Here is a 23,594-nt window from a genome sequence, read left to right as displayed (position 1 = left end):
TGCACTGATGGTGCGGGCAAATCGCTGTTCGAGTTTCGAGAGATCACGCCTTGACCTCCTCAAGTCACCTGTGTAGGTGCTCAGGGCCTGAAGAACAGTCGAGGTTTATCAGGTATGGACTACCGAAGATATAGGAGTCTTGCCTGAGTATCAATCAGGCAAGGAAACCATAAGATATAAGGAAATTTGAGAGAGAGAGAGAGAGAGAATTAAAAGAGAGGTTGACACCCTGTTATCACACAGCTTATCACGAGGATAGTCCACCTTCAACGTCGCTTATGGAGTTATTCACAGACGAGTTCCGCCAGCAGTCTGCGGATTTTTTCTGTATAGTGGAAGATTTCATATCAGCTTTAACAGTAACTCATTTCGATTACGAGGACTTGCGTAACCTCATGGAAGTGCTCAATGTCCATCATCGAAAACATGTTTAACGTTCACCTTAGTCAGTTCCACTTGCTGGCGAATTAAAAAATAAACAAATAGGTTATTTAACGTTTAAAGAGCACATGAGACTTTACAAGTTAGGTCCAAAAGTAGTGGCTGACGAACTCCTTATGGGAAAGACGTTAGGTTCTTGTCTCCTAGGGCGCCTGCACTCTACTTTTTATTCACTGTTTTCGAGTGAGTCACAGCCCGTGAGTGAGTGCTTAGCTTGCAGTCTTTAAACGACTGTAGAGGTGTAGTTCTTTTCTGCATAAGAAATTACCTCATCACTTTCATATTTTTCGTCAGATACGGCATCGGGGCCGGATGGCCTTTCCTTGTCTGAAATACGTAAGATTCACCGAGTTGTTCTAGCTGAAGTTGTTTTTTTTTTAATAACTGGCTTTAATTTAGGAACATCCCAGGCGAGCTTAAAGTGTCTCGTCCAGTTTCATTCCTAAAGTGGCTAACGCATCAGATGCCTTAGCCTTTAGACGCATTACTGCCTTATCCATCATATACAGAATTTTTTCCAAGGTTCTTCTTACGCGCTTCTCTGCTGAGAACAGCTACCACCACTTCCAGTCTGGTTTTGCAGACAATCGTAGTCGGAGAAAAAAATTGGGTTGTGTTTATATTTCTACAGCCTAGAACGGTGGTCTGCCTCAACGGGTGACGAGTCTCCCAGCTGTAGATGAGACATTTAGCCAGTGCAGTACAGCCGCTATCCTGGGGTCTTTAAAGTGTACCATGCAGTAGTGATAGACGACCGCACGCCGGTACGATGCTCATCGAGATCGAAACGGGCAGGGGTGGGGATTGAACTCAGGATCCTGGGCTCTGCAGTGCCAGCTTTCGCTCTCCGTGCTTTGTACTAGTTTTGAACTAAAATAATATTAAAAACGTCAAGAAATAAAGATTTATATCAGGCTGAGCACGAACAGAAAGCAGTGTATTCTGATCAAATCGGAGCATTGAGCTTTCTTTCTGCCTTCCACTTCTTTCGTCAGCTACCTAACGTTCTATTGCAAGCCAAATCAGAACGCGAAAGACGGGAACAAAAATGAGGAAAGTAATGTCTTATTGCAAGCAAATCAGAACGACCAAGAAAACTAAAGAAAGCTTTTTAGCTAACTAAAAAAAGCAAGCTGTTGTAATATGGGGAATTACAGAAATGTAAAGTAGTTAAGCTATACATCAAATTTACAGTAGTTTTTTTTATTCTGCATTGTTATCAGTGATCGGACGTACTGAAAAATCAATCTTGCGTGTGATACATGCAGTGATAATAAGTCACTAACTTCCAGCTAGGGATTTAAATCAAATTAATGCGATTTATACAAAATAAATCGAATAATTTAAATAAAAAAATCCAGTTCATTTTATTTTAAAAAATTATAATTTTTTTCACCCTTTCTCTATGCAACTGGTTCGCTGACTGCAGCTCGGCTTCACCGTCGGCAAAGACAAAGCGACCCAACGTGCCAACCTTAAAATGAGTAGCCGAGCTTGGTAAATTTAGTTGTTTTTTTTGTTTTTTTTTTATAAATACAAATTTGTTGAAAGCAGGCTCGTCGCCATTTTCTCTGATATGAGTTAATCTATGAAGGGATTCGATAAACGGGGGTCTGTAAACCGGCGTTCGCCAAACTGAGCTTCGGTAAAATGGATGTATCCGCTTTAAACCCTGTTGCTGGAAACCTGTTTCGCGAAAAACCTGCTACAGAAAGTTGCAGATCATCCGTCCAAAAATTATTATTTTCGTGTTTTTTTTTGTTTTTTTTTTTAGGATATGGATCATGAACCAGACGAGGACGAAGTAAGCGAGGAAACCACAACAGACCAGACTTGTACGTAGTTCACCTACACTACTCAAGTTACTGTAGTTTAACTGCTTTTCTGGGTAGTTTTGTACCTTTCAATTACATTTGGATTTCGGGGATTAGTAGTTTAATTCACTTACTTTTCGGAGTAACTTTTACTCAAATTGCAAATTACTTTCGAATTTTAGTGGTAGGTTTGCTTATAAACAAACGTTCCTGCACAAAAGAGATATGTCAGATCAGCTGATATTTGCAAAGAGGGGGAAAGATGTGGCGTAGGCTAGGGGGGAGGGGGCTAAAAATCTGAAAGGTTCGACACCCCTAAAATTTTCATTTGTGTTGTCTTTCGAGACGTCATCTGGTCATTTTTCTGAGTGAAGTAACGGCGGCTATAGGGAGTATTCACTGGCGGCCATATCCGTGTGCGCTGCTGCTGAGCGCGTGCTGACGGCGAGCTTCCGCAGTTCTTTCGGAGCCTGCATTTAGCACCATCAAGGTTGCCGGTCTTAGCAGGCTATTAATGTGAGCTCGTTCTGAGCATGCGCTCTAAACATCGCCCTCAAATATAGCGTCCAATGAATACCTCCTATTAGCGGCGAGATGTTTCGGTGGCGCCATCGTTTGGTTACCTTTCGTGACGTCATTACCTTGTGAACAACAAGTTCGATGGTATTTGTAATGTGCAGGGTAAAAGCCTGAAATCATAGCGCTCTCAAATCAACACTTCCAACACCGTCAAAATTGAAGTTCTTACTTTCCTCTTATTTCCGTCGATGAAACATCCTTTGTTGACGTCATAGTCAGCATTCAGCCAATTGTGGTAGGCCGACCACAGCGACGCTTTCGATCACTCACGTCGCCAATAGGACCGATACAAATAGGTTCCTCTCGCATTCGCCTCAAGGACGCTCACTACGACAGAGCGGATGATAGAACTGTTCTTAATTATCGGAGCAGAAAAAGAGAAGAAAACAACGAAGCAAAGAGTGGAGCGCGTGCAGCAGAGCGGGTGCTCTTGGCGCGTGCCGTTCGACAGCGTCGCAGGTGTTCGGGAGACGCTGCTACAGATTGCACGCCTAGAAAGAACAGCCCACAGTAAAGAAGAACAAAAAAATAGAAGGAACGACAAGAATGAAGGAAGAAAGTTATATCGAAACTGAAGTGAACATAACAGTGTCTTATAAGTTGATTTTGTTAAAAAGTTCTTGAGCGAGAATAAAACAATTATTCTGTGGTGACATATTATTTGCCACCATTTTCGAAAAAAAAAATAACTGATGCACCTCCAATTACCTCTGGAGAAATGCATACCAGTTGAAAAGAAAAAACGCTATGTATGTGATGAAAGGGCATTCTGAAAGATTGTGTTAAAAAAGTACTGCTACTTTACTTTGCAAGCACATTGTATCTATACTAATTTGGTTCAAGTATACATTGCGGCCGGTGTACTTACTACTTAATTTGAAGTACATAACCTCTCATTTACTTTGTACTTAAAAGTAGTTTTGAGACGTACTTTACGCAACACTGTAAACAAGCAAACACTGTCTGCATAATTAAGCTCAGGCGGTGCTAAAGCTCAAAGGAGAAAATATACATCCGCAGAGCATCATTGACCAAAAAGAAAAACAAGAGCAAAGCAATTAGGCAAGCGGTGGCAAAACCAGCTATTAAGGCATTTCTGTGAAAACACAAGCCGCTTTATATTCGGCTAGCAGAATTTCGCTAAAGGATCAAAACCTATGTACTTCCTTGTTAGCATAAAAAATACAAAAGTAACTTCAAAAGCAATTCGCTACTTTTTACGGCAGTTGGTAATTTATTTATTTATTTATTTATTTATTTACTCAATTACTCTCCATTTGAGTAATTTCTACTCAATTCAAATTACTTATAAGGCTAATACTCAGTAACTTAACTTAATAACATTTTTAGAGTAACTTGTATATGTCTATAACAGACGAAGAAAGTGTAGAGTCACGCAATGACGCAAGCGATGAGGAAGACGAGGAACAAGAGGAGTCTGAAGAAATTGACAAAACCATAACACCATACAAGCCCTGCCGAAATGGATCGGTAACAATGAAAAAGTTTAAATACCACGTTGCAACTCAGGGGAACGTTTACGAGGGAGCGGACGTCGTCTTTTTTGTGACTGGGTAAGACTAAGATAAATTACCACTCATTCGAGGATTCTCTTATTTATTTTTTTCTCTTTCTCTCTCTATGAAACTATTTTGTACGCTTTATTGTGTTAATCATACACTGTTACATTCTGTGTGACGTGCAGTTTTTGGGGTATAGCTATAAAAAAAAGAGCTTGTCACCACTGCTTTGTTCTGACGGGGTTGACGATTATATCTAGAAATTAACTTACTTGAGGCTGTTTCCGTAGCATAAAAATACCGGACGTTTGAAAAGAAAAGAAAATCTTGTTTTTCCAACCGCAAAAATTCGCAATGCGTCGCTGAGAGCTCTGTATCGGCCCAAATATAGTTGAAGCGGTTGAAATCAGATGCCAAGGTTCCAAAACTTACCGTTACTTTATAGCGTGATTGTAAAATCGATTACAACTTTTGTAATATATTAAAAACTTATAAATCGATTTTCGGAAAGTTTCATTGAGAGAATGGCGGCCAACAAAGCCGCGAATACATAGGAATGGCGCCTGCTATCAAAAACGTACCCCTTTTTTTTTCTTTTTTTTCATTGAACATTTGGGAAATGTTTTATGACTTTTGAATCGGATAACGGTAAGCCCTGGAACTCCGGCGTCTGATCTCAAACCGCAGCGCTACATCTAGGTGGATAATGCGCAATCATCGACGTGTAGTTCATTTTGTGGTAAAAAAAAAAAAAGTTTATCCTCGCCCCCAAACACCCGGTATAGGGTGTTTTCACTGACGTAATTTCGTCCACCATTTTGTTGTTGCGACTTCTCTGGCGTGCCAAACTCGAGCATTTCAAGAATTTACATGCCTTCTCAAATGCGTAGAGCACCGCTGATATAATTTCAACCGGTTACGATGTAATCCTTCAATGTAGTAAATTTGTTTGAAAAAGCAAACTAACAACAAAATGGCGGATTGACGTCATGTGCAAACAACCTATAGCTGCCAGCCTGGGGCGTGTGAGTTAATAAATTTAAAATCCAATTTTGCTTCATTGGTTTACTTTCTGGAGTTGAAATTAGTTTTGCAAGAGTCACTTTTCTAACCTGATTTCGATAAAATTATATTACGACGTTGGAGAAGAAAGCTGGTATAAATAAACTGAGACAGAATGTATCGCAAAGTTTACTTGAGCACTGACAAATTGTCAGTAATGTCTCAAAACACGTTATCCACAATGACTCAACTTAATATAGTCCTGAAAACTTTGAGAGAACGTTCCGAAAATAACATTTGAAAATTTTGGGGTAGCAGGTGTTAAGTGTGCACAGTTCGCTGCATGAAGCGGGATACGTAAGTCATATCAACCGGGGGAACGCAAGATATGATTTAGTCTTGCAACGCCGATATCAGGAACATATGAGTTTTGATTATAATGCAATTAAGTGCAAAGGTGCAAGCGACCTGGACAAGAATTACGAAAATAATCCCTCGAAAAGGGGAACGAGTGGGACAAACGACAAACACAAATCTCCAAACACAGCTAGGTGACCAGTGCACGACAGAAAGAATCCGCCTGGTTCGGGTATCAAACCCGGGACCTCTCCATTTCCAGTGGAGAGCTTTACCAACTGAGCTAACCAGGGACTAGACGTCAGTACAGCAAACAGGTTTTATCAGATAAAACCTGTTTGCTCTACAGGCGTCTTACCCCTGGTTAGCTCAGTTGGTAGAGCGCTCCACTGGATATGGAGAGGTCCCGGGTTCGATACCCAAACCAGGCGGATTTTTTCTGTCGTGCACTGGTCACCTAGCTGTGTTTGGAGGTTTGTGTTTGTCCTTTCTCCCTCTTGTTCCCCTTCACCAGGGATTACTTTTGTCACTCAACAGTTGTTTATTATAGTAATTCAAATCTGAATATTTCTTGGTCTTAGCCATTGTGTACACCTGGAAGTTGGCACAAACGAGGAGTGGAAAGGTGAGCATTCATTTGCACATAAGAATATTTTTCGTTCGCCTCGTCTGGCATCTCGCACACCCGTCAAAGCAATATAAAAATTGTGCTCTAGAAACTAGATACATATTATTTCTTCAGTCTGCGATATTACCCAAAATTTAATAATATAGTATACACATACTGGGGGCCTTTTAAACAGTTTTCCTTCAAAGCTTTAAGTCCCTTGCCTGTAGATTGTGTTAACAGGCCTATATCAGAGCAAACTTTAATGGTAACTTTGACAGTTTTATTTCAGATTATCGTGCAAGGGACTTGGTAATGTTCCTGCCGACAAAACACCGCAATTTTGTTTTTAGTCCTAACCTTAGCCAAAAATAAGGAAACATGCATAAGAAACAGAAGCACATTGCAGAAAGTCATACATCGTCATTTATTTAGCGAAAGAATCGGTATCTAAACGCTCGAGTTCAAGCAGCAGAAACCTAGAGTATTTATATTAACGCCAGCTTCTATTATCTCTTTCATTAAGTGGCTTTTATGATCGTTTGTCGTTATCTTGTTTGAGGGTGTTACCAGAACACAAATACCACTTTGCATTCTTACAGGACTTCCTCCATCCGAGTCACTCTGTACAAACTCCAGTGTGGGTGTTGTCCACGATGACGGTAAGACGTTCAACGGCGTTAGAAGTGCGGCGTTGCAGCTGGCGCTTATGTAAGTACAACCTGGTCCTGAGAGTTTATCCTTCATGTGAGAAAGAAAGGTTGATCGCGTTTGACGAGTTTGTGTCATCTATTTTAAGACTGGGAGCAAGGAAAGATGATGAAACGGGCTGTAAGAGTCAAGGTGGCTACTTACTTTCAAATATGACCGGTGGGAGCCGCTCTGAACTTTCAAATTGTAGCAAAGAAGGGATTTCTGAGTTCTGCAAGAAAAAAAGGTAAGCGAGCAAAGCACAAGAAATACTCGGCGTCGGGTGAGAATTTCAAACCGTCTTTATTGCGTCACAAGAATAAACACGCATTGTCAAAAGCTCATATTTTGCCAGAATGTAGCGCTATGAGATAGGACGCGAAAGCTTGAGAGGCTGCGGTTACCGAAACATTTCACTTGGCACACGGAAAAGCTGGTGTTTCCAACGAGAGGATTACGAGCAGAAGCATTAGCAAGCAATAATAATCAGACGAGTATACGTGGGAGGACTCAAAAGTAATCAGAATGAATTTCTGGATGGCCATTCCTAGTACCAGCATCCGCCGCTAGTAGCGCTTAGCGACGACACTTCCTAGAGTTCCTGTATTGGCGACGTGCGCGATTGAAAGCGTCGTTGTGGTCGGCCTTCCACGATTGGCCGAATGCTGACTATGACGTCAGCAAAGGATTTCTCATCAACGGAAATAAGATTAATGGAAGAACTTCAATTTCGACGGTGTTGGTAGTGTTGCCTTGAGAGCGCAATGATTTCAAGCTTCCATCAAGCTAATTACAAACACCATCAAACTTGTTGATCACCAGGTAATGACGTCACGAAAGGTAGCCATATGAGGGCGCCACCGAAACATCTCGCCGCTAATAGGCTCCCTACGGGAGCCAGAGTTGCGTGTTCATCCCCGTAGAGCCGTCTTTCCTGCACAACATGTTGATCCTGATCCTCACGTGACTGAATTAGGCGAATAGCGGTGCTGCGGCTCGTGGAGAACAGACGCGCAACTCTTGCTTCCGTAGGGCGCCTATACAGGAACTCTACCTCTTCCGAGTCGGTTTACCGACCGGCGTCTTGTGCTAAAGTTCTAGCGGCATGTTGTGATGTTTTTCCCCAAGCGCTTTAAAATCATTCCTCGTTTTCTTGTAATATCTGATTTGAAGGACCTTCCACATCCACAAAACGTTTTCCTTTGAGAACCTTCTTCATACGGACGAGAATAAAAATGTCACACGGGGCGAAGTGGGATCGAGAAGCGGTGTCGTGCCATTTTTGTTAAAACGTTGTTGCACTAACAGGGCAGTCTGTTCTGCGACCTTCTCCAGATGGAACCACCTCTCCCTGATTTTCCGCAAATTGGGTCGCTTTTGCGTTCACTGAGTTGCACAAGCGTCGCCAACCGCCCAGGTAAAACAGCCGGATTAACAGTTTCACTAGAAGTTTCACTGGTCGTCGATCAATAATTCACCATTCATGAAGTGATCGAACTACTAGTAAGCCTGCGATTTCTTGATAGGATGTTCTTTGTAAGCTGTCTGAAGCATTACAAGAGTTTCTGGCTTCGCTTTCCATACAAGAAAACATAAATTCACGGCCGTATGCTGTTTCTTCAAATCAGATATTGCAAAAAGCGAAGAATGGTCTTAAAACGCTTGGGAAAAAAATTCACAACATGCCGATAGAACTATAGGAGACGACGCCCGTCGGCAAACTGGCTCGGAAGGGGTGCCGCTAAACGCTTTTAACGGCAGAAGCTGGTTTTACGAACGGCCCGCCCTCCAGAAATTGATCCCGGCTACATTTGCCCCCCCCCCCCCCCCCCCCCCCCCCCCCCCCACGGTACAAAAAGGAGAAGCCATCTGCTTCCGCGGCAGTGTCAATCAAACTTAACGTAAAATATAAGACGCACCTGTGTGTTCGTGGATACCTCTATGATATCAAGCGATTGAGAAAGCTTATACCGTGAATACTGCCATACCTGTCTGCGAGCTTGCTTGCTTATTACGTGGACCTCGGCCATATTTGTAATGTTATCTAAGTAATTTTCAAATAAATTATACGACCATCATACATCTGCGAAAGTAATATTATATTCTATTACCGGTATCCGCGACGCGATGAGATGCTCTCGTATCACACTCCCCAGACCCTCTGTAAGAGCCGTAAGTTTTAAATCTGTGCAGAAAATTATCCAAGAACGTCCGAATTTAGCTGTTCCACGTGTTTCGCGCCTTCTACGCACCGCATTTTTCTTTTCTTTTTTTTTCATTTTGAGTTTTGAGTCGCAAAATATGCCAAAAGTAAACAACGGAAAAGGGTAAACTGAATTACCATACTATTTTCGCATAAGTTTATCTAATATCTGTAGTTTATAAACAAACATGAATGACGATATAAATGTTGGAGACACCATTCTCTTACAAATTTAAACAAATACGCAACACTTCTCTTTTCTTAAAACGGCGCGGTTTGCACGACGTTTTATCCAATCCATTCAGCTAACACCTAGACTAACCAAATCTCAGAAAGAGCCTCCTTTACCTTCACGTAACATCCTTGCGCTTTGATGGCGTGCACTCTGCAATTGACCCCGAGCCCCTCGCCGAGCGCCCTTCGACGCTCTGACTGAACACGAGCTCGACCGGCCCAACGCTCACGCGTCGAATTCCTCTCCAATCTGCGTCTGCTCTACATTTCTCTGTGATCACGTCAAAATGTTAATGCTAGGATAATTCCATACAATGATCGATTATTTTCTTATTCTCTTACAGCGATGAGAAATGTCTGAAGGGCCCAGGAACTCCAGCCATGTACAATGATAACCTGCTTGCAGCCCAGTTTTACGCAGCAAAAGGAACCGACGAATGTCAGGTTTATTCATCAGATTCTAACAGCATTACAAAATGCGAGGTAATATTACTTTACCTAAATGTGCATTTACTTTTTTTCTTTGCTTGTTTGTTTCTGCGTCAGTGCTGCGTAAAATATTTTGCATGCGCAATAAAGCAGCGGTACGCCCACGGTGGCACCAGCGGTGCCACCCTTGAGAATGGGGCGTACACAAAAAGCACGGCATCCCCTAGAGTTCCCGTGTTCTACGAGTATATTTCGAGATGGCATTATTGACTCCACGTCTTTCTAGAAAGGTTTCACTGCTTTAGTGGCCTCCGCGACGTGGACAGGGCTCGTTAGACCGCAAAACTTCGCGTGAAATGTATGGTATTGCGCAGTACATGGTTAAAGTCAGCGAGCAACGCGAGGAACCTGTAGAAGAATAAAGGTATTCTTCTACAGTTTCCTCACGTTGCTCGCTTACTTTAACCATGTATAATGCTGACCAACTAGCCCAGCTCATCACCCTTCTACTGGTATGGCGTAAACGACGATCCACTTGCGTGAACGGGGCAGCGTGGACGCTACAACCCGATTGACATGGTGCGATTCTGCTTCTCGCAATTTGCAGTTACGGCGTAGCTCGTGCGCCGAAAGAAGCTTGAACGAAAGCTGAGGCGCCTCTGAACGTCGCAACTCAAAGTCGCAAACATAACGCACCCTTAAATTAGGCATAACAAGTCGGTGACCATCAGTGTTTACACTGGTGATCACATGTCATTGTAAAATGACAAAATCCGTACTGTTTACACCAAGCTTATTTCTCCCGGAATTCTTTTAAATTTACGAGTGTTTGCAGGCCTATAACTACTAGGTATCTCAATTACCGTCTAAATGGCACCTAGACCATCAATATAGGCCGTTGACGTTCGAACGTGAAGATACAAAAAAAAAACAAAAAAAAAAACAACGTGTTCGGCAACGCAAAAAAAATATAGGGTGATTTCAGATAAGATCGACCAAAGGATGGCTAGTCGACATTTTCAAATCAACTGATGTTTTTATATGTTATTGCCTAGTGTCTGGTATGAACGAATCCAAACTTAGTTTTGACTAGAAAAAATACTTGGGGACAGGAAAAATCGTAAGGCATGAGGTGGTGGACAGTTGCATTAACGCGCACTGATGGAGGGGGCCCGTTTGAGAGTGAATAACTAAAGCGATAACATTAGGAGAACTCTAATACGTTTTAGGCGCAAACTATGGCTGTAGCTTGCTTGTAATATAAAGTAATCATATTTATTTAAAATATATTTATTTTTCTAAAAGTTGACAAACATGCCTGCTCGAACGACAAATGGCAAACTTTGGAAATCTGTATCACAAGAAATAATTTAATAATTATTACATAACTTGCAGACATTATTTTACTAATATATGTCTATTATTGAAAAAAATAAATAAGGTATCTGTGTGATACAATAGTTAGGATATATTTAGTAAAACATGGGAAAAAAATCAAACAAATAAAAATTCCGATGCGAATAAAAAAAACACCACCCTCGATTTTTTTTAAATTTAGGTAACCTGTTATACTCTATTTCGGCATTCATTTCCATTAAAAACATGTTGCATCATTTTATTGAGAAAGAAGATACAACTCCCCAAAGTAGGGTCCTTTTTCAAAGCCTACACTTAGCAGTGTTTTATACAAGAACTGACTCTGAGTTCCAGTTTCATGAAAGCAACACACATCTTTTATATATTTTTATTCAGATGAGGCCAATGATAACTAAAGAAATCGTTCACACACTTAAATCAAGGAGAAACTACTGTGTACAAAGAGGTATCATATTACGGACTAGTGATCCGAGAAAAGATCATGCAGCCATCGGCCACTAGGAACTTTGTTTACTTTATTCTCCTGCGACACTATATGCTATTCCCTCTTCCGCTCTACCTTCATCTCTCTCTCTCTCTCATATATATCCCTGATATATATCCAGAACAAAAACATGTTCAAGCATTCCCTTTCTGCGTGGTAGTGTTCTGTGGCTAGCAAAAACCATTTCCTCGCTAAGCTCACGATTATGGCAAAATAGTTGCCGGAAACCGCAGACGACACTCGTCGCTAGTTCTGGCAAAACGGCCGATACAATCTTTTTTTCGCATTTCCCCGCTCGCTGTCAAGGACAAGGGGGTTCGCTTCAATCAGCAAAACATGGCCGCCGACGCCTGTTTACTGAGCAGTCATGCCTGTCGCCATCTTACTCGCTGGCGTCACGGGCGATAATATCAGGCACAAAGGGCACACCAACCGGCAGCATTATCCCCAAATACTTGAACCTCGCGTAAATACATAGAGTGTAAACGCTGTCGCCATGTTATCGTAGTAAGACCGCCCCCCACCCCCTCCCCCAACGGGGACTGCAGTACGCGACGGCGTACTAACACAACGGCGACGATATCGACATCGCGGGCTCCGAATTTTCCCATAGTTCTACTCCACGGGCATTTCTCGAAACGCTTGATATTGTGTACGCCCGCCTGGAAGGATTTCAGGCGCGTAGTTAAGATAAGGCGGTTCTCCGCGGCAAAAGAAAGCAATTTCACAAAAGCTTAAAAGCGGCGGCGACGCGTGTGCGGTGAACGCTTGTAGTTTTGGTGTAGACAGGGTGTGTGTGTTCTCGTTGTTGACACCAGCCGGCGATAAGGCACTGCAGGCGGTAGCTCAGTACAGCAAGGGCTAATCCGAGTGACCATCAACGTAACCCCACCGCCAACCCCTCGCGAACCGGTCGCCGACATGGCTCAGGCTGTGTCATGAACCACGTGGTAGAAGCTCGGGTGCTTTCATATCAGCGCGTGGAGGGACGGCAGTGCGATTCCGGAAAGTCTTTTTCGAAGGCCGCTGACCACAATTTTTTGTCTGGAGACTTTCCCTCTTTCTTCCTTTGACGTGGATCAAGCTTTGCCGACAGCCTCAGTTGTGACCTCTCTTTTCAAATGTACGTTTGCAGTGAGTGAGCTCCTCAGCCTCGGACTTGTCACTTGTGCACCCAGTAGTTCTTTCACTTGGCAATTATATGCCATCAGTTGGGTTTTAATTTCTATTATTTATGTATACATTATGAAGACGTCCTGGAGCTCCGAACGAGTGTTTTGTGCAGATTAATTTTGCAAACACAAAAAGACTATACCAAAGCAGCGGAATTTTCGAAGTGTTGGCGAGTTGGACCTAAACTCGTTGAAGCAAATTCTTCCGCCTGACTGTTCCACCAAAGTGAGTGCGACGGACTACCTGTGCTACCATTGCTTCATGCACATCACTAAGGAGATCTCGATGCGAAGCTCAGAGCAGTGCCCTGACATATTTGTGCCAGCTGAAGAAGCAATTGAAGATCTAAATCGCAGCATACTACCTACAGATGTGTCGCCGCTGAGACAACCAAGCGTCGTAAGAAGTCGGGACAGGCCTGCCTATGTCAAGAGAAAGCAGACAGAACTGGAGCAGGTTGCTGTCAAGAATATACGCTCAAGGCTACGTATTGCGTACGACAGGGACGCACCATCGGGGTCGTCCGAACCAACATGCTCCACATGCACTGAGTGGGTGGACAACTTTCGGCAGGCCTTTGAAACCGCCACCTCTCTCCGGGAACGTTGTCAACTGCTTACTCTCCTGCCGTCAACACTGACGAAGAATGAGGTTCAAAAGATGATTCCACAGGCCTCAATGTACCTCATCAGTAAATCCCGAAAACTCAAGGAAAAGCATGGCGTGTGGTATGAGCCGGATCCTTACACGAGGTGCAAGGTGAGCCCTGAGAACCTGTCTGCTGCCCTAGAGTACTTCACGAAAGACGAGCTACAATGTTCGCGCCAAAGTCCCAACCAGAAGGACGTCATCTCTGTCATGCTCAACGGAGAGAAAACGTTCGTGCCAAAGCGCTTCATGACACGCTCAATACGAGAGGTCTTCCGTATATACAAAGACAAGCATCCCGATTTCGGCGTTGGGCTAACGAAATTTTATTCGTTGCGCCCTAGATGGGTCCAATGTATTCCACACCAGGAAGTGTGCGTTTGTGTGCGCTGCGCCAATTATTATCTTTGTATTGCCGCTCTAGAGAACGTTAGAGGCTCAACATTCAACACTGGTGAAATGAACTCGGCATTTCTGTGCGACCCAGCAACAGAACTGTGCCTTCAAGGAGACTGTGATCACTGCCCAAAAGGCCAGTTTCTTACACTCCAGGAACTTGATATCCCGGAGGATGAAGAGATTGTGCTTGCAACATGGGAGTCCGGCGACCTTGTGAAAAAAACTTTGGAACCTGAGACTTTCCTAAAAGTCATCCAAGTGACGGTTGGAAGTTGGGTACTTCACAACCATATCCGGCAAACGCAAGGTAAAGCGATCTACGATGAAAAACAGTGCATGCAACGCGGGAGCATTGTCTTTCATTTTGACTTTGCTGAAAACTGGACCATCGTGCTTCCTGACGAAGTGCAAGCATATCACTGGAAAAAAAAAACAAGTTTCAATATTTACATGTGTAGTGACGACAAGAAAATCTACAAACAGCTTTGCCATCATCAGTGAGGACCTGTGTCACGACGCCGCTCACGCTTGCTTGGCTCTAGAAAAAGTGAAGGAGTGGGTTGAAGACAACGTTGCGGTATACTCGTACGTGACGTACGTAAGTGACGGCGCCGCCAGTCATTTCAAGAATCGCTACCAGCTTCACCAATTTGCAAAGGACGATTGCCCACAAGCCCAGTGGTTATTTTCTGCATCTGGACATGGGAAAAATGCATGTGACGGAGTTGGCGGACTCGTGAAGCACCAGGCCACGCTGAACAACCTGAGAGAACGTTCAGTAAGCGCAATTCAGACGGCCAAGACAATGGTGAGCGTTCTATCAAAGACACTGAAAGGCGTGCATCTTGTATATCTGGACGAAAATGAGGTTGTTCGGTATCGTGAACAAAAAAAAGAAGAGTGGCTGACGGTGCGCGCCTTCCCTGGTATTCAGTCTTGGCACGCGTGGCGGCTCAGCAAGTCATCAACAGAAGGGACCTGTGACGTATATGTAGCACGGACAGTCGGATCTGCTTGGAAGCAACTTTATTAAATGGGTACAGCGAGGAAAACCTTAGCGTAAAGTGCCGAATTTGATTTCCCAAGGACTGCTCATTTTGAATGCAGGGACATCTTATTTATCACATTTTTCTTCACGGGGTATTTAACCTACTGTTTCTGTTGGTGGTTACTAATAATTTTTATCTGATCACTATAAAAAAAAATCCCAAAATGTTATCCTCGAGCAGGATAAAATATATCGGCTTGCCACGATTCATTCATACACCGAGAGCATCGAAGCTGCTCCAGTTAGGCACTATGGCATCCGTCACCTGAAATTGTTTGTAATCGTAAATACACAGCCAACCTAAATATCTTACTATTATATCTTTGTTTTTGTGTGTGGAAGTAAAGTTATTTATTTTACTCTAGATGTCAAATATACCGGAAGGTACAACTTCACACTGCATCATCTTTTCTCAAATCATTAGTCTCTAATATGATACCACTTTGTACGCTTATGTAAAATGCTGTATATAGTTTCTCCTCCCCTTTACTGTGTGACCGATCGCTCTTTTTATCAATGACCTCATCTGAATAAATGTATATAAAAGATTTGTGCAAGTTTCATGAAACTGGAACTCAGAGTCACTTCTTGTATACGACACTGCTAAGTGTAGGCTTTGAAAAAGGACCCTACTTTGGGGAGTTGTTTCTTCTTTCACAGTGCAATGATGCAACATGTTTTTAATAGAAATGAATGCCGAAATAGAGTATAAAAGGGTACCCAAATTTTAAAAAATTCGAAGGTGGTGTTTTTTTTTTTATTTGCATTGGAATTTTTCTTTGTTTGATTTTTTTCCCATGTTTCCTTGAATATATTGTAACTATTGTGTCACTCAGATACCTTATTTATTTTTTTCAATAATAGACATATATTAGTAAAATAATGTCTGCAAGTTATGTAATAATTATTAAATTATTTCTTGTGATACAGATTTCCAAAGTTTGCCATTTGTCGTTCGAGCAGGCATGTTTGGCAATTTTTAGAAAACTAAATAAATTTTTAATAAATATTATTACTTTATATTACAAGCAAGTTGTACCTATAGTTTGTTTGTAAAAAGTTTTAAAATTCTCCTAATTTTATTGTTTTAATTATTCACTTTCAAACTTGCCCCCTCCATCAGTGCGCGTTATTGCAACTGTCCACCTCTCCCTGCCTTACGATTTTTCTTGTCTCCAAATTTTTTTTCTGGTCAAAACTAAGTGTGGATTCGTTTATACCAGACACTAGACAATGTCATATAAAAACATCAGTTGATTTAAAAATGTCGACCAGCCACCCTTTGGTCGATCTTATCTGAAATCACCCTATATGAAGACTGGTCGTTTTGTTCAAAAGAAAAATAGATAATTAAAGCTAGATAAAAACTGTAAAGCCCGGTTCAAACAGACCCGGACTGCGAACCCGGGCGCCGGAACCCGTAGGGACGTCAGCGCTCCCTCCGTACGGGTGGTGACGTAATTACGGCTTCCGGCTCCCGAATTGAAGAGTTGAAATTTTTTCAACTTCCTCCTGCCCGGGTCGTAACGTAGGTTTCCGTATTTTCTCCGCGGCCAATCAGCGCGGCGCGCTTCCCTCCTCCGCCCTTCTTGCCACCGGCGTTCACGTGGTTCCGCGTGCGAATGCCTCAGTCGCTCCGTGCTTGCTTGCAAGGAAAGCTCCGGCGATGAACTTCCTGCCCGTCTCCGACGCGAGGAAAGCAGCTCGCTCAAGCTGCAAAGAAGAGTGCCGCTGCGTTTGACGTACCCGAGAAAGCCTATGGATTAGTTCAGCTAGCTCAGCGGTATCCCTGGATCTACGACAGGTATCGTAGCGACCACAAGGACCGGGACAAGTGAAAGAACTCGATACGTCTTTTAATAATTTATTGACACGGTTTCGGAGACATGGGAGGTGGTTGCAACCCGATGAAACGGCATCTTCAATGCAAATATGAGTGGCCGTTTGTAGAGGCAGGCACTGGTTGGCTTGCTGGCTGCAAAGAGACCGGAAAGGCAGTGGGATGTTGTTAATAAGCAAATGTGCTAAGCTTCCAGCTTTTAGGGCATGCTTGTTCACTACAATTATAATGAAGCAACTCATTTGTTCATTTTCTTTTTTTTTATATATATATACACAATGTTTTACCAGCCTCGGGCACTCTGCGACCGACAAAATCTCCTCCCCCCCGAAACAAAATCCTGGCTACGTGCCTAGCTGCAACCATTGTGCGTGCGAGGTACATCCGACACTTGTGTTAAAGACCGCTACCCTAGGGTCTTTAACACCCGTCACGCAGTAGTGAAACACGAAGGTCTGCTGGTACGATGCTCATCCAGATCGAAACGGGCAGGGGTGGGGATTGAACCCAAGATCCCTGGGTTCTGCAGCGCGAGCTTTCGTGCAGAAAGCTTCTCAGCACACATCCTAGCTAGCACAAAGGACAAGGAAGCCCAACGGGCTTCCCTCATACATGCACTCAAAGGAGCACAACACCGTGCCCAGATTTTGTGGACCAAGAGAGTGTGTCGTACGAGCTGCACATGTGCATGCCATTGCTATTTTTTTATAGCACAGACGCAGTAAAATTTGACAAGCATGTGACTGTTACGAAAGCTGCTCTCGTGATCCTGCCGCGTTAAAAATGATATAAACGTGCTTTCACTGCGGGAGCGCACGCTCCAGGTGAGTATTCCTGCGAGCGACGCGCGAGCCCATGTGGAACGCCACTCGATATATAACATGAAAATAATCCAAAATAAAAAGCAGCACACCCTACCTTGCTCGTGACATTCGGAAGCACTCAAAGAATTCCCGGCCGTCGGGGTCTTCGAACATCTGTCTCACAACACTGAAGGACTGTAGTCTCACGATGGTGGCATACTCGTCGAGCATTTTTCGAGGCTTCAGGAGCTCGCGGACGGCCTTTCGCTTCTTCTTTTTCTTCACGCACCGTAGGTACTGCTCACACGCAGCCGCGAAGTAGTCAGCCGACGCCAGGTGATAGTTCTTGCATTTGTGACGCACCTCACTACACAAAGGTTCATAAGTGAGGCAATTCGAGCTTCGTAGCCGGGATCCTGCCGAGACGACGCCATCACGAAACAAAGCGAGTGCCGCGGTGCCGCCGTTGCCGCCGTGCCGCTCTAGACGGAGCGCGTCGCGCGCCCGGGCTACAGGCACAAGTTCCAGGGTTGCCAGGTGTTTCAACTCCAACCCGCCAAACGTCTACGGGATATAGCCCAAAAATAGCAAGTGTCGATCCAGAAAAATAGCCCAAAAATAGCCCAAAAAAAGTGAAAGCCGTTTACAAATCCCTGTAACGCCGAATTGGAGCGCAGCTCTTGAGGAGGAGGAGTGAAGGGTACTGAGGGGAGGGTAGACCCCTCCCCCTTCTCCTCCTCCTCCCCTCATTCTTTAATATGCTCCGGGGGGGTGTCACGTGACTTCGGGGAGGGGGTCACGTGACCTCGGGGAGGCGTGACCTGGGGGTGACCTCAAGGCCACGTGACCCCAAAGGTGACCCCCACGTGACCTGGAGGGGTCACGTGACCTCGGGGGGTCACGTGGGGTCACGTGACCTTGAGATGACCTTGGAAGGGGTCACGTGACCTTGGGGGTCACGTGACCTCGGGGGTCACGTGACCTTGGGGAGGCGACCACGTGACCTCGGGGGTCACGTGACCTCAGAGGGGTCACGTGACTTGGGGGTCACGTGACCTTCAAAGGGTCACGTGGGGTCATCTTGGGGTCACGTGACCTCTAGATGACCTTGGGAGGGGTCACGTGACCTTGGGGGTCACGTGACCTTGGGATGACCTTGGTTACGCCGACGCCGACGCCGACGCCGACGGCGACGGCGACGCCGACGGCGACGGCGACGCCGACGCCGACGGCGACGGCGACGCCAACGCCGACGGCGACGCCGCTCAAGCCGGGAACGGGCCCCTAAGAGCTGCGCTCTAAAAAACAAACAAACAAACTTATCTTTTGAAACGTTTATTTTGAGCACAAAAGTCACATAATACATTTTTATCCCACAAATGCCCCAGAAATGGCGTCCCTTGCACGTTCGGCGAACTTCCTGAAACGCTCGTACAAGCGCGTGACAACATACCTTCCACTGTATTGGGACGCTACTATCGGGGCGTGATGACCAGAATGAGGTCACGGGAGAACTATGCAGAATTAAACACAAAGTATAGGTGCAAGCCAAACAAGAAACAACCTAAAGAATGAGCAGAACAGGAGCTGTTAAGGCCGCAGGGAATCGCGCCGTCACTTGTTGAGATGAGGAATAACAACACATGCTTGCATTCGGACAAAATTCGGAGGTAGACAATTGCACAAGGCGCGCAAAAAGAAGACGAATTTGTTTGCTGTCGCATACTTATCAGGGTTAAGGGACTGAAGCGCCCCCCAAGAGAAAGAGGACATGAAAGCCTGGTGCAAGGAGGCATTAGACTTCCTCCGGCAGTGACGGACACCTCCTTTTCGGACTGACACGGATCATCCCATATGACTAGGGCTCCGTGTTTTCGGATAAATCCGAAAAACTCCGAAAAACATATGCCGGTAAAATTTTTGTCAATTCGGATTTATCCGATGAACTCCGAATTGTTATGTGCCCATGCCACCCCCCCCCCCCCCCCCCCCCCCCCGATTTGAGCCCCGCAGGATGAATGGTCCTGGGAAAAAGACACCATAATTATCTTTCAAGCCTCGGACCGTTTTTAAAAGGGGGTCTTACGGCTTGTCTCGTCAAGGTTGGTTCAGGGAAACAGGTCATCGTACCATTCGTATCACGACATGAGCCACTCTTTTGGTTTCCAGTTTGGGCCAAGGGATTTTCGATTTAGAGAAAGGAGTGGGTATGTTTCTGGGGGTAACAGTGAAAGCTATGGACCATAGAGATTGTATAAAATAGGGAAGAGGGGCAGTTGAAACTTCTGAATTACATCCATAAGCACTCCACCTCGCGCGGCTGCGGAATAGATTTATGGGATGACTACGAGCTTCCTTGCGGCTAACTCCGGTAGTTTATTGATTTTAAGGTATCGACGTTTATCGAATCCACACTTGTGTGCAACTTTTGTCGTGGGACAAATTAGTATTGCCAATGACACCAACGCCAAATTCAACTGAAGAAATCTTAATTGATACAAGCGCGTTTTATTTTTTACCTGGCATACGTTTGCATTCGGTTATTATTTAATATTTTTAATAAGAAACGCTGCGAAATTATTCTCCGAATTTCGGAGAATTGGGGATTTACAAAAATAAATTCCGATAAACACTGAATTTCCGCTAAAAAATAAACTCCGAAAAACACCCTCCGAATTTCACGAAAAATAAACTCCGAAAACACGGAGCCCTACATATGAACTTTGTGTTAAACATTAATTACCGTTAATGCCCTTGTTACTGTTGTGTTAAGTTCCTGTTACAATGCGGCACCACAGGCCTCAGGTACAGGCCAATGGCATTTCTGTGGTGCTGCGACCCTCCAGGGTCAAATAAAGACTATCTATCTACTCTAAAAAACACATTTGAACCTATAAACCCAAGTGCTTTCAGGCATTTTGGTTCCAGCACAGATCAGAAATTGCCCAATGCACAGGTCAGAAATAGCCCAATGCACAGGTTAGAAACAGCCCAATACTAGCCAAATAGCCAACTACAATTTTCTCCCGCCAACTGCAAATAAAACTAGCCCAATTTGGCTATTTATAGCCCAACCTGGCAACCCTGGGCACAACCCGGGCTGCCCGGGCCGCCCGGGAGACGACCGGGCTTGACGACAGCCGCTGATTGGTTGCCTGGGGAGCCGCCGTGGCGTCAGCTACCGTATGCGGAGACCCGTGTCGCGCGCCGTTCAAACCAAACCGTGACGTCAGCGCCCGTAAACGGGAGCCGGAAGTGATTACGTCAGTACGGGTTCCGGCTCCCGGGTTCCGTATTCCGAGTATGTTTGAACCGCCCTTAAGGAGTGAAGGCGGAATAAAAAATATGGCAGAAGTATAAAAGTTATTTTTCAAGAAATTGCTGTGCTCGATACAGTCGGGTGGTTTTTGGCGAAGTTCAGAAATATTCTTTCAAGTACATTCCTCCGAGCACGAATACCAGAAGTAAATATAAATTCTTCTTTACTTACAGTCTTTGAGTGCAAACTAAGTACAAGGTTGAAGAAGTAAACAAAACATGCACTGACTGTCTAAACATCTCATGAAAAACATGCAGCACATCGCAATTATTACAGCGGTCTTTTTCGTGAAATCGCTCTTCTCCACAAATATTATCAACACTTGTTTCGTCTACTTTGTTCTTGGATTTTAGCGCTGTTTGAAGTTTTTTTTTTTTTTATTGTGCTCAATTAACTTGCCCAACTTATTACTAGTGACCGTCCTCGCTACAAAAAAAAAACGCTTTTTTTTTTTGTTCTTTATGTCTTAGTCGAGTCAAATGCGAAGGATGTGTTCACTTGACGTTTTAATTGAAAGCAAGACTATATGTCACGCTTCAAGTAATGTTTTTGTTTGTGTTTTTTTTTATATAGATAAGCAATGAGTCAGATTTAAAACATCAATATCAGGCCACTTGCAAAGTAACGTGTTGCAACGGAACAGATCAAACAGAACAAGGCTACGTGACAAATTCAGCTGATGGAACACAGTGTGAAACAGAAAAGGTAATTGTATATACTCCAACCCTATATAAACGTGTGCCCTTTATTCTTTTTATTTATAACAACTTTTTCACGCTTGAATTTGTGAAGCTTCATCTCGACATGTATGTCATTATAAAAACTGCTCTGCCAGAAAACATTTAAGAAACAAAATTCTGCGTTTATGGGAGTATCTTATAACCCAGCTACTTGCACAATAACCATTTTCAAAAGATAAGTAAACTACAATCAAAAGGCTAGGTCATATATTGTGATTATGCGTTGTTATATCGCTGTTATTGATGCTTTTTCTTCGTGTCTTTTAATGTTCATCTGTTGCGCACCTCCTTTTCGAACTCAAATGAATCTGCAGTATTGATAAATAAATTTAGAAAAGTCAGTGTTTGACACATTATGTGACCCATTTGATATTGAATAATATATCGTTAACGCATGAACCATTGGGAAAGCTTCAAAAACTAAAATAGCCACACTGCGACGTATCATAACATGATGACGATCATGACATATTAAACTTTGTATAGCACTTCTCATAAATAGTTTCCACTTCGAAAATTAAACTTTTAAAATCCTTATCATTTTAGTCCCTTGCTAAGATAACTCATTTTGTATTACACTTTCTTAAGCGTAATTTTAGCGACAACTGCCAAATGAGAAATACCTAGAAGAAATTAAGTATAGTATGCTACTTTAACCGTATCTTACCTATATTGTTCCAAATAGTTTTGTATAACAGTTTGATATATGCGAAGCGTTTAGAAGTGTTTCATTCATGAGTATGCCGTGCTTCTTTTCAAAGAACTGTTCTATGTTTATGTACAAAATTATTTTCTAATTTTCTCATTCACTAAAACACAAGTGTTTGTTTATTTTCACTGCATATAGATATGTCTATCTGGGAACTGCATACGTGATCCTAGAAGAAAGACACCCAAGAATTAAAAGAATAAAACCAATAAAATGTGTTTTATAAAACTGACTCCAAGATATTTGGTTTCGCATCATATTTCACTTGTCTTCTGAACAGTGACTAAATATTAATGATCAAAGATTCTTAGCAGCTTCAGAATGACGGGAAGGGGCAGTCAATGCCACCTCCTTATAATTTAACAACCTAAAATACTGCACCACATTGCCCAAGTAAGAACACACAAGAACCAAATTAGAATTGATTAATCAAGTCAAACGTTAATGAGGACTCGCTGACTAAATATATTTTAAAGGTGTGCTTTGAACCGTGATATTATTTTTCGTTTGTCCTCACCACTCCTATTATGCTCAGCTTAGTTCTTGCAATTGCCTACGGAAAAAAAAAAACTTCGTGAGTATCGGCAAACTTTTACACAGAGTTGGACTAGAAACGACGCCTCAGCGATAGGGGTTTTTCACAAGGCATCAATTTATCCTTTTATGGTTATCTCTGACTTAATATTTTACCAAATTAACGGGTTTCATTGAGGAAATTTACTCCCTCAGGCGTGTTCAGAGGTCAATATTCACCCTCTTAAAGCTACTCAAATTCACCTGAAAAGTTGTAATGCCGAAGAATGAAAATGACTCGCGGCGCGAACTTGGCAGAATTCTCTGTTCCTTGCGGCGTTTTATAAAAGATCTACGGCTACAGCCCAGGTGCCCCCGCACGAAGGTGCCAAAAACGCGTGTCCTACTGGTGTGTTTAGCCTCCTGTTGCGCCCATGCATAGAAATTGGTCCCAAAGAAGCAACAAATGACATCACACAAGACGGAGTTCTGGGGGGGAAAAAGGCTTGAGGTATACCTAAGCACTTCTTATGAGTTGTGAATGCGAAAGCATGAATCACGTCCTTCCACTCCCTTAGTTCGGATGTTTCAACTTTGATCAAAAGAAATTTAAGGTTTCTTTCCAGCTACATTGTGTACTAATTTTTAAAACAAGAAGAATCTAG

The 23,594-nt window shown here is 43.4% G+C and overlaps 1 protein-coding gene across 1 annotated transcript in view; it reads left to right on the top strand.

Annotated features, from left to right (window-relative positions):
• LOC115314121 overlaps positions 1–22,611 on the top strand; it is a 31,171-nt gene extending 8,560 nt beyond the window's left edge. The window contains exons 4-11 of the mRNA XM_040217653.1: positions 2,216–2,276; positions 4,210–4,408; positions 6,295–6,338; positions 6,923–7,031; positions 7,120–7,257; positions 9,792–9,930; positions 21,541–21,672; positions 22,555–22,611. Coding sequence (XP_040073587.1) covers positions 2,216–2,276; positions 4,210–4,408; positions 6,295–6,338; positions 6,923–7,031; positions 7,120–7,257; positions 9,792–9,930; positions 21,541–21,672; positions 22,555–22,611 — 879 coding nt within the window. The remainder of the gene's footprint in view (positions 1–2,215; positions 2,277–4,209; positions 4,409–6,294; positions 6,339–6,922; positions 7,032–7,119; positions 7,258–9,791; positions 9,931–21,540; positions 21,673–22,554) is intronic.
• The last annotated feature ends 983 nt before the right edge of the window (positions 22,612–23,594 follow it).

This window comes from Ixodes scapularis, unplaced genomic scaffold (assembly GCF_016920785.2).
Source record: "Ixodes scapularis isolate PalLabHiFi unplaced genomic scaffold, ASM1692078v2 PGA_scaffold11__112_contigs__length_91849675, whole genome shotgun sequence".
NCBI classification, from domain to species: Eukaryota; Metazoa; Arthropoda; class Arachnida; order Ixodida; family Ixodidae; genus Ixodes; species Ixodes scapularis.
This window is presented reverse-complemented; position numbering and strand designations above follow the sequence as displayed.